Here is a 12,369-nt window from a genome sequence, read left to right as displayed (position 1 = left end):
GTATAGTATTAAGACTGGGCCCTTCAATCTTATACAAAAATAGATTCTTTGTCTGTAATTACTTTCTCCTTTCCCTGGGTCTTCACTAACAGATTTTCCCACCTGCTTGGTCTTTAACTCATTTTGTTAAGGAATTGCGAAATTTCTGCTTTAGAGATTGACAACCCACAGCACAGAAAAAGCAACAGAATTTGAGAAAGTGTGAACACAGCAAATTACTTAAAAAAAAATCTCTCTTTCTCTTTAAAGAAATCCCTCTGTTCCAGGATACACTTTCTGTTTTAATTTCTGATCAGTGTTGTCCTCTCCTAAGCATGCTCCCTTCAGGTTACTGTTGAAGGTGAGTCTGTCATAATGGGTTCTCTGACTTAATGCCCCTCACCTGTAGCATTTCCTCATGACATGTGATGTATCAATCTGTCTGTCTGTGTCCAGGCACCTACTGGGTACAGCCTGGTTCAAGCAGGAGTGCTTTGAACCTGTGTTGACTTGCTGTGCTCAGTGTGTGTCTAGTCTGAGTGTGTGAACTCTCAATCTCTCCTTATTCTCTCTCTCTCTCTCTCTCTCTCTCTCTCTCTCTCTCTCTCTCTCTCTCTCTCCTTTCCTTTTGCCCTTATAAGAAATAAACTGTTTTATCATTTACTTAATTCCAAGTTTATCACTCTTGAACACCTCTTTCACCCCACTTCTCAGCATGCCAACACTCTCAGCTAACCATGTTTCTGACTGCCCAGATATACTTGATTTGTCTGTGTCTTGGTGTATCTATTCTCATAGATTATGGGCTATAAAAGAGCCTTTTCGTATCTGGAATATAAAAATGTTTCTCTTTCCTGGCACTCACGTTCCATGTGAACAGAAGGTTCTTTTCTACTGTGGTCCTATTTTTGTTTTCTGCTTATACATAGACTTTAAAACTATTTCTAGCCATTAAAAAACTAATTTTGTGATAGGATTATTTCAATCAAAACCTGAATCTCTATATTTAAAAAGCCTTGTGTTCAAACAAAAACTAAGTCACAAAGCAAGGAGAATAAGGGAATAAAAATGAAAGGTATGGAGAGAAGAGATAAAAAGGAGCAAAAGAGAAAGCCAGAACGTATGTTACCAAACCTATTGCTTATTGAAAATTTCTTTTGGCACACATCTTTGTAGATGCTACTAAGAGGTTAGAATTCTTACCTAAAATAATTACAGAACTAGTATTTTCTTTGCAATTCTTCTCTGGTTTGTTGAAAGTGGGGAAAAAGATGAGTCAGCAACAGAATTCTGTTCCTCTATAGTGAAGGGTATGATTACTGTCAGAACCCAGCACTTCTCACCTGGCAGGCTTCTGCCTGATCCCTCAAAGCCTTTATGCTGTTCCCAAATGCCTTGAGATCCACCAGGAAGGCCTCGTGCTTCTTGAGAAGGGCCTGGATTTATTGACGGAAAGATAATTAGAGCAAATATCAGAGAAACAGCAAGAATGCCAGGGAGGTGTTTCAGTGACTATTATTAATGGATTATGTGATTGGGTTAAATCAGTTACTTCTGTATTAGAACATTCCTTTTCATATCACATTTGCAAGCAAGACTCAAGGAAATTTCAATAAACAAATGAATAACAATTTCAATGTTTTTGCTCAAATCAAAATTAACTAAGAGTTACACAAATTGTAACCAAGGCATATCACAGCTGTGAGAGGGTGTGACTGTGAACAATACTATGGATAATGTTACTCTGTAGGATTCATATCAGAAAAACTTAAAACACACACTATTTCTAAAGCTAATTAAATTTACTTTATAAATATGATGCTTTCCATATGACACTGAACATAGTATCCGATATAAGAGTGATTGAAAGAAATTATGATCCTTAAGGTTCCTCCTGTCCCAAAATGTCTGTCTTATTTCTCTTCAATAAAAGAGTTAAGGTTCCCATTTTTTTAAACATTTATTTATTTATTGTGTATATAGTGAGTGTTCAGCCTGCAGGCCAGAAGAGGGCACCAGACCTCATTGTAGATGGTTGTGAGCCACCATCTCACAATGCTGGGATTTGAACTCAGGACCTCTGGAAAAAGAGCCAGTGCTCTTAAACTCTGAGCCATCTCTCCAACCCTGAGGTTCCCATTTTAAAGGTATAGTTAGCCTATAGAAGTGACTCTGGGTGACTGAGAAGTTCAGAATAGGACTGGGACAGATATAAATCTTTGATCACAGATTTTGGATTTAAGTATTCTTTATAGGACCTATGGAATTCTATGAGATTAGAAAAAAATGTCATGTTCCTTTGGGGTCTCTATTAACTTTGGGCATATTACAGCAGATCAAGGCAAACAGAAAAAAATCGCCCCTGAAACGAGATAATCTAGCATTTGATGGAATTTGGTGACTATTCACTGGACCATGGTCATTCCATCCCACCTTACCCCAGCTGCTTCTTCATCAGCTCCATAGTTTTTATTGTCTACGATTGGTTCTTTCTCCTTAATCCATGCTTCTGCTTCATGCAGATCTGCCAGGTACTGTTGGAGTTGGACACTGGCCTTGAGATCATTCTCCCTTCTAATAGCTCGAGCATGGAGAGACTCCATATTTTTGTTCAAGCTCTCAACCCTAGATGCTATGTCTTCCGCAGCAAAGTGTCCTGTGGAGTAGGTATAGGCACAGTGAGTATGACCCTGGTTCATAGCTGTTGTGTTCTAATCCTCATCAAACCATGGAGAAAAACAAGAGGCAAGAAGATGATGCTAAATTTAGTAAGGATTACAATAGAATTTCTGGGAGTTGGAATGTCTTAAGTGAGATTAAGCAGCAATAGGTGGGATATATATATATATATATATATATATATATATATATATATATATATATTAGAGAGTGAGTTGGTTTAAGCTAAGAAATACATACACAAAAATAAAACAACCATGAGTGCTATAAGGCTCAGAGTATGAAAACCATTTGTTCTCTAGATTCAGCAGAAGGACTAGCAGATCTCCATTCTCCCTTAAAAGTACAAAACTGGTCAATATGGAAAGTATAATGATTTTCAGAACATTACTAAAAGGAAAAGATGAGACATGCTCTAATGATGCTATAGCTTATGTCTTGGATAATTTGGAGGTTCTATGCCAGGAAACTAACTCAAGCTAAATCCAAGTTAATGAGATAGTGAATGGGAAATTCAAGAACTAGAACTTGTGAGACAGAGAACACAAGAGATGGGGTCTTCACAGAGGAGGAGCTTCAAAGATGTTCAGTGAGGTCCCTTAAGATGTCTGCCTAATGAGTCATTTGTATACATGCAAAGAGAAGATGAAAAGTGGTGTGAAGGCAGCCATCATACAGTCAGTCCTTAGGACTCATCTAAATCTGCAGGTAGGTAAACTACAACCCAATGAACTGAAAGGATACCATTAACGCAAAGTAGGGTCATTAGAAAGGTATGTTAGTACAAGACTTATCTCTAAAGTAGTCCAATGGTACAGTCTGTCTGAAGAATCACAATGAAGATCCAAGAAGCCCTATGGCTGTCATACTGAAGAAACAAATATGAATGATAAAGAGGAAAGATTCAGTAGCTTGGAAACGAAGATTCATGGCAGACAGTGGACAACATGAGACTTCAAATCAGAAACCACAGTTCTAAGGGCAACATACTTGCATCTTTAAGGCCTATGGAGGCTACTTTGACATGTAATGAAAATACACTTGAAAAAAAATGAACGTAAAATAAATGAAGACTTTCATATGAACACAAGCAAAGGGACTTATGGTTAGCTGACCACACTACAAGGACCTCCAGAAGAAGTTCTTCAAGTAGGAGGAAAGCAGTGCAGATGGTAAGCTTGACCAGCACAAAGGAGCAAGGAAAAGCAGAAGAGGTAAATATATGGAGAGAAATTTCTTATTTATCAATATTATTCAAAGCTAATTGAAAATTAAAGTCAAAATAATGTTAAAGCATCAAAAGACTTACAATGTAACAAAATTAAAATGTGTAACAGCAGGAAAAAGATGAAAAATGGAAGACTGCATTAGAAGATGTTTCATTACACATGAAGTGCTATATTATTTAAGGTTAAGTTGTCATAAATTAAAATATGTATTTTAAATCCTAGAATAATCGCACCCAATGTTTTGCTCTCAGAATACCTATAAAAACTTAAAACAATGTGGAGTACCCCTATTAAGCTGCCACACATATGATTATATCTATCAATAGTTACCATATAAGAAGTTAAACATGAAATTTTGAGGAAAAAACTAATTAAAAGACAAACCAAATGATCACATTAAAAAAACATTGAGTAGATTCAGAAAGAAGGAATATTTCTGGGAACAAAGATGGATATTTCATCTTGTAGAAATTACAAGTGATCAGAAAGACAAATGCCTCAGTTGTATTTGCATATAACAATAAACTTCCAAAACATTATAAAACAAGAACTGATGAGCATATACTAAGAAATAGAAAAACATCAACATCTATAGTCAGAGATTTAGAGAATCAAAAAGTTACGTGCTATGGCAAGATAGAATTATAAAACAAACAAATGGTTAAACAACAACAATAAAGAAAAATAAATTTCATTGGTTTGAATAACTTAGTTCAGAACTCAAAATTTCTCAGCAAACTCTATTTCAACCTACACCTTTAAAAACTAGATACTAATAATTGTAACCTGGGTTGCTTGTCCACACCTGGCATATGATGCTCAAATCTGAACATTCTATTTAGAGAGTAGAGCTTTCTAAGTATGGATGACAAACATGTTTTATAAAGTTTTATAAAATGAAAAATTTAAGGGAATGATGAAGCAAAGCTTTTAGACATTTGGAAGGCCTTACATAGAAAAAGGTCTCGTGTTTTACAAGGCGTTGAAACATAGATTTGAATTCTGCAACTTCACCAAGAAGCATATTGATAATTTAGACTAAAATTGATTTATATTAATGAATTTGGATATGCAATAAATAATTCTCAAAAGTGTTTGAACATCTTTTACAGAAGGATTGTAAAAACACAATGAATACTGCTCTATCCGAAACACTCAAAGGGAATTTATTAAATTGGAAAGTGATGGCATCTATTTTTAAACTCACTTTAAGTACTAAGATTATCAACATTTCTTCCCCCAGGTCTGTCATGGTGAGGTTTTGGGCAAATCAATCAGGGTCACACGTACCTTCCTCTACCATTTTGTTTCCCCTCTCTGTTATTACTCGAATGCGTGGCTCATGGCTGGCAATGTCTGCCAAAATGACTTCATGTCTGTTCAGAAGATTCTTGGCTGCAACCAAGTCCTTGCCTATGGAGAAAAAGAAATCAAGGTTTGATATTATCCTTGTGAATGGGACTTGCTTATAAAACATGCTTCACCTGCTGCCCAATATTAATACCACACAAATATGACCACTTTCATCCATCTTCACTCTCCCTGCTTCCTCAGCATACTTAACCCCTTTAACTTCCAGACTTTCTTCCTTGTACCTGGCACTACAGTATGTTGTGGAATATTATTTTAAGATGTGTTACGTTTGTTTATGCTGTGGAACATTAGTTTAATGATGCAAAGATGTGTTGCATTATTTTATGTTGCATTTGTTTAACTCTGTGAAGCTGTTATTTTGCCTGTCTAAAACACCTGATTGGTCTAATAAAGAGCTGAACAGCTAATAGCTAGACAGGAGAAAGGATATTCGGGGCTGGCAGGCAGAGAGAATAAATAGAAGGATAATCTGGGAGGAAAAAAAAGAAGGAATGAGAAAAGGAGGAGGAGGACATAGGGGCCAGCCACCCAGCTATACAGCAAGCCATGGAGTAAGAAATAATGAAAGGTATACAGAAATAGAGGAAGGTAAAAGCCCAAAGGCAAAAGGTAGACAGGCTAATTTAAGAAAAGCTGGTAAGAAACAAGCCAAGCTAAGGCTGGGCATTTATAATTAAGAATAAGTCACCATGTGTATTTATTTGGGAGCTAGGTGGTGGACCCCTCAAAAGAACAAAGAGCCAAAAGAGTAAAAAGAGTAAAAAAATCAACAACAGTATCTCTCCAGACACTCTTCATGCTGCTTCAACAAGAATCAGGATTTTTTATGAACTTTTTGCAGACTTATCCCTCTATGGCCTTTCATAGATACTCCCAGTACATCTGCATAAAGTTGTGCAATATTTGTGTGTGCTTTTCCTGAACATCAAGGCAACTATCCTGGAAGTCACACTTATGAATTAATAAGTTCTAAACTGTAAGACAATTGTATGTCTACACTTTACTTTTGAATCTTTGTGGTAGGTCATATAATTCTCAAAGGGTCACCAATAACCCAGACAAATATATTTGATACTTCAAGCATTATCCATTACTTCTCAGTAAAGAACTATCGACAAAACAGATTTCAGCTCCATCTTCAGAAAGCTAAGCATTCCACTGCTTCCTAAAGGTCTGAATTCAGGCCACTGTTCATGTCCATCTTATAAGGTGAATCTGTTGGCACAATTTTTAAATATTAAACATTGATGGAGGTCAGAACAAAGTTTCCTGAGTCTGGTGTGGAAGAGCCAAGAGTAAACTTTTATCCCGTCACTGCCGTATCTTGTTCTCTCAATCTGGAGAACTTGGTCCTTTCCTGACTGCTCAGTCTGATTATGTTGCACTGACCGAGATGGGTGGAAGCTGCTGAAGGTTCAGTCTCCTGGATCCAGGCCTCCTCATCTTCTGAATCTCTGCAAATCTGCAGTAGCTTGAGTAGGTCAATGAGTTTCTTCTTCCTCGTGGCCAATGGCTCTTTCAGAGCTTCAAAGCGGGACACCAAGGATTCCTGCCTTGCACGGATGTCCCCAGAGTCAGGATGGCCTATTTCTTCAAAATGAAGAGCCAAGTCTGTGATATTGTCCACTTGATTCTGGTGGAGAAAAACAATGTGTGTTAGGAAATTACATAATTTATAAAAAATGGATGAGATAAGATTTTTCAAATACTGAAAATTGGGGTCCTATTAATTTAATGTTCTGTGAAGGTAGGACTATAATATTTTTTCAAAAGGATCAGTAAGATTACATGGATACAGAATACCAGCATAGGTAGCTCTTACATTATAGGTGATAGTATTGATACAGACTAATGTGAAATGAGCTACAAATGAGTGAATGAGAAGTGGCTGTCTAAAAAAGCCTAGGATTCTAGACTGAGAAATTGGCATGATATTTAGAAGAGTCAGTAAGTGCTTACATTGGTCATCAGTTTCTAGTGGACATGCTCAGGAGAATGAAAGGACTTGGGAGTTATTGGAAAGAGGCAGTTCACCAATTAAGTTTTTGAAAAATTTCCTTTGGTTTCCTGATAACTTAGTAGGAATAATAATAATTATAGATTATGCATATGCATAGAGTATATGTCCAGTTTTCAACAATTATCAAAAAACTAAAAACCTGACGAGCAGCCACAGCTGACTCCAGAAGTCCATGTTTCCTCAGTAGATTCTGCACATCTGCCAGGCCTTTCCCATAATCTTCAGAGGTAACCTGCCATTCTACATCCTCTAGCCAGTTCTTCAGGTCTTCTGCATTGTTATCAAACTGTAGCAGCTGGTTAGCTTCATGTAGCTGAGTCCCTAGGGGAGGATATCAGGTAAAAGACACAGAGAATTATGGATTTTTTTCTGTACACTATAATACTCCATCCCTTAACTTAGGGAGAAATATATTTGGGCATTCCAAAGAGAAAAATTAGAGAACCATCTCATGTGGTGATATTTTATCTGTGTCCCAAATAAAGTTTATCTGAAGATCAGAGGATAAAGCCAGCCACTATATTAAACATAGAAGTTAGGCAATGGTAGCACATGCCTTTTGTCCTATCACTCGGGAGGCAAGAATCCATTTGGATTTCTGTGAGTTCACGGCCTCACTGGGAACAGAGTCAGGTGTGGTGGCACATGCCTTAAATTCCAACACTAGTTAACCATAAAGGTCTGGAATCCTGTACAGATAGACAGGAAGTGACATAGCTGGCCAGGAAGAGGAAGTGATGTAGTTGGGCGGAGAGAGAAAATGAGTTAGCAGAACAGAAAGGAATATAGGCATGGGTTTAGAGGAAGTAGGTAAAGTAAGGTTGGTTTTGGCTTGTCCTATTCCTCTGATCTTTCAGAAGTTACCCCAATATCTGTTTAATAAGACAATTTAAGATTCGTGTTACAATCTCACATCCCATTATAGACGAAGTCATCTTAAGTTAGTACTAATTTTGGGGGCATTTGGTTTTAAATACAGAGATGTTATCAAAACATAAACAATAAGCTACATAGTCTGGTGAAATGTAGTTCTACTTGTTAGTTGTCAACACTTACATTGTACAGACCCTTCTTTGGATGAGATTCAAATCCAAACACCACATTTTCTAAACTTTAGGGCTGGGTAAGTGTGAAATTCTGAGGTTGTTTGGAGTATGGCTAGCTTTACTACTAGAGACTGTCTTTCATCACAAACCATGATTCATTATTTTATCTTCTAGAACTATGTTCATGATTCCCATTATATTTGGCTAATTCTTTATTCTATTACCTTGTAGCTATTTGCATTATTCTTCTTCAAAGCAATTACTATGTCTCCTGCTGTGGAAAGTAGTCATTACATCTTATTATTAAAGTAACATTACATTTTTTCCTTAAGCCCCAAATCAGGATGACATCCAAAGAAACCAATGTAACATCTTCTACACCCAGGTCAAAATCCTGTCTACAAATGAGAGTCATAACAATGCAGGTATCGATAGAGAAAACATCATTTGTAATAATTACTGACAGACAAATGGTTAATTTACAAATGTAAGATGCAAGAAAAAAATAAGATAGAGATATATATTTGAAAACTTACAACAGGGTCTGATCCATTTCTACATAGGCAAAAATAAGCATTTTATCAAACTCTATAAGAACAAAATATATAGGACCATTGTGTGTAATATCAACAATCTTTTCATTCCTAAACTCTTAATGTCAATTTTAACACTTTATATTATGACCCATTTATATATCTAGTTTATATAACCAAAAAATGTTAAAAAATATAGCATTAAAAACTCTAGCATATCAGGTTTACATACAAAACCAATACCAAATTTGTGGCTTTCAATATTTTAACAGAGATCTTGCCTTGGAGGAGGTGGGGATGGGGGGTGAATGGGGGGAAGGGTGGGAGGGTGGGAGGAGGGAAGACTGGGGAATCCGTGGCTGATATGTGAAATTAAGTTAATTATAAAATAAAAATATTTTAAAAAAGAAAAGAAAAATTTAGGAGAAAATTGAAGAAAAAAAATGAAGTTTCAACAACAACAACAACAAAACTCCAGTATAAATAAAGAAAATATTTAGAGGATTAAATATATAATGTGATATATTTAGACTAGATTTTTAAATGTTGATTACCAGATGACATGGGGAAGCAAATGGCTAGGGTCCCATTGCAAGCAGTTGACCAAATAACATGTTGCTAAAGAGAGAAATGGTAGATTTCAGAATTTAAGAATTGAATTATCATTTACGCAAACTTTTGCTCCTAACCTTTTTGCGCTGTTGCCTCCATCAACTCTTTCCAGAGGTTGGCAACCTCACTCATGCGAGTGGCCACAGCATCAGAGGCGTAGTGACCATCCTCAATCATCTCCTTGCCAGTTTTCTCCAGGTTGTTGAGCATAATCTCATTAGCTGCCAATTCCCTTTCAAAGTCTAGTTGCTTCTGAACCCGGCTCTTCAAGTTCTGTACATCCTGAGAGAAGATGAGAAAATCAAGGAAATCACTGCTTGAAGAAGGAAGGACAGACATTTTAAGAAAAACCAGGAAGATGGTGAGACTCTATAGAAAAACCAAATTGGAATTCAGCTGGAAGATTCCATGTTCATTATCTTTCATAGAACCAATGAGGCTAGTAGACAGAAGGTATCAACTATCTTGGCTAGCAGAGAGAAGGCAGCAACAATCTTACTCAGCTATGAATTCCACTACATAGAACACTAACATGCAAGATAAATGCACCTACCGGTGAACTGGAGGCAGGACTGCCACTGGGGTAAACAACTGTTCTCTGCTTAGATTTGAAGCTTGTTCTCCCAAAGGGAACTCACATTTGGTGCTATAAAGCTAGTCAAAAGGCCATGGCTGAGGAGGTCTTATTCTCCAAGGGTAACTACTCATGTAAATTGTGACGATGTCAAACTGCCTTATAAACATTTATGTTTATATCCATAGACAAATGTTACTCTCAGCCTTAATCAGAGAATCATACGTGTGCAATAAATGATGGTGAATGCAGAGGTACGTGGCTGATGAAGATGCTGACAATAAATGAAGGTTGAGACCTTAGCCATCAACAGTTTATATAAGGCTGAGGGAACATCCAAAAAAGAGAGTGGAAAGAATATAAGAATCAAAGGGTAGGGAGAAGGGACATGAAATGCTGGGCACAGCACAGCCAATGCAGTCATGATCTGACTGCAGGTGGGACGGATTGATTGCAGTGGGCTGCATTATAGTGGGCCTATCAACAGTCAATCACAGGTCAGCAGGAACTTATGGGGCCCTACCCTTCACTGCTGAACTATTGACTACTGATGGACCCTAGGGGAAGAGTATTTATTGTCTTTTGCTGTTCATCTGCCAATGAGTTCACTAGGCTCCAATGCATGCATAGCTCCAAATCCATGATCACACAGATGATTCAGGTCAATCAAGTCAGTGCCACAGGAGCATGTGCACATGTGTGCATGCGAGCACACATCCCCCCCACACACACACACAAAGATAAGGAATAAAAACCTTGAACCAAACTCACAAACATAAAACAATAACAACAAATTTTATAAATGTGGGAAAGGAGTTTGTAGGGGCAAGGTGGAATAATAGTGTCGGAGAAAGATTAGAGAGGTTGGAGATTATAATTAGAAAACAGGAAGAATGCAATTCATAATCCATGAAGTTATTAAAGAGCAAACTCAATAAAAGTTATTAAAAAAAGAGATTTTGAGGGCAAGGAGTTACGTTGCTATAAATGTTAAGAATACAGGGAGAGGCAAGGGAAGAGTTAGAGGGGGGAGAGTGGTAGGGAAGTCACGTAAACAAGTATCACAATAAAGTAAACGCAACAAAGAAGGGAAGACAAAGAAAAGGATTCTTTCCCGTTGCTGGGGAAACTCATGTGGCGATTTTTCCTATACACAAGGAAGAATGTCTAAGCCTTCCATCACTAGGTCATGAAAACTGTTAATAAGACCCCCTGCAAGCATGAGTCATCAGTCTGAGCTATTGTGAGAGATGAAAATTATTTTCCATTTCTTTTTCAGTATATACACCACCCACGCATTTGCGTTTTAGAACTCTGTTTACTCTGCGCACACAACAACTGCTACTCCTATAGAAAACGCAAACACGTGCTTTGTACTTCCATAGAGTGAAAGGTGAAGTCAAGTATTCACAATTACCTAAGGTATGAACCAAGTACGCATTTATGAATAAAGCAAATATAGAAAAGTAGATACTTTCAATATTAGCCTAGAAACTGAGAGACTAATCTGAGCCTTGATTGTTAATGTGAAAGGTTAGAAACTGTATACACATGTGCACATAATAGCTTGTCATTACATATGTGAGTAAAAACATGCATTGGCACAACTCTAATGAAAAGAAATCAGTAGCCTAAAGATTCCCCAGCAACTTTCACATCACAAAAACTAAAAACTACCAGGCAAAATTTCAAGCCCAGGTTGCACTTGACAGTCTATGATTTCAATATTTATGGGTAACATGCTCTAAATAACTAGATAGCTTTGGACACCTTCCAATTCAGAAGCATGCTTCTTCATTCATAAAATAAAGAATTGGTTTCTCCCAGCCAGAAAGCTGAGGGAGTGAGTCTGCATTACCCAAATGCTTAACTTACTTCTGCAATCACTTTAGCTTTAAAAAATTTGAGTGGATGGCTTGAACCTGGCACAATATTATCAATTACAAAGATATGTAGGAGGACCAGTTATGGTGTCAGCACACAGCTTTAATTCTAGCTGTTCAGGAAGCTGAGCTAGGAAGATTTTAAGTTTGAGACCTTCTTGGGAACATAAAAGGAATCTGTCTTAAAGGTTCACCAGTGAGAGAGGTGTGTAGAGGAGCAGAAGGTATACTAGAGGGACTATGAGTATCCAAGCAAGGAGCATCCTTGTCCCCCCCCCCCCCCCATCCTGTTAAGGACACTAGACGGTGGTTTGGTTGAGAGAGGAGAAAGAAAGGGTATGAGAAAACCAGAATCCAGACCCTTGGGTTTTATCTAAGTGTACAGCCCTAGGGGAGCCATCCCATTTTTTCATGCTCTGTTTTGTCATCTGTAAATGAAG

The 12,369-nt window shown here is 37.4% G+C and overlaps 1 protein-coding gene across 1 annotated transcript in view; it reads right to left on the bottom strand.

Annotated features, from left to right (window-relative positions):
- Spta1 (spectrin alpha, erythrocytic 1) overlaps positions 1–12,369 on the bottom strand; it is a 71,162-nt gene that overhangs the window by 43,425 nt on the left and 15,368 nt on the right. Inside the window, exons 15-20 of the mRNA XM_006993711.4 lie at positions 9,550–9,754; positions 7,421–7,602; positions 6,651–6,894; positions 5,178–5,300; positions 2,418–2,635; positions 1,323–1,415 (exon numbers count right to left, since the gene is read on the bottom strand). Coding sequence (XP_006993773.1) covers positions 1,323–1,415; positions 2,418–2,635; positions 5,178–5,300; positions 6,651–6,894; positions 7,421–7,602; positions 9,550–9,754 — 1,065 coding nt within the window. The remainder of the gene's footprint in view (positions 1–1,322; positions 1,416–2,417; positions 2,636–5,177; positions 5,301–6,650; positions 6,895–7,420; positions 7,603–9,549; positions 9,755–12,369) is intronic.

Source organism: Peromyscus maniculatus, chromosome 11 (assembly GCF_049852395.1).
Source record: "Peromyscus maniculatus bairdii isolate BWxNUB_F1_BW_parent chromosome 11, HU_Pman_BW_mat_3.1, whole genome shotgun sequence".
Classification (NCBI taxonomy): Eukaryota; Metazoa; Chordata; class Mammalia; order Rodentia; family Cricetidae; genus Peromyscus; species Peromyscus maniculatus.
This window is presented reverse-complemented; position numbering and strand designations above follow the sequence as displayed.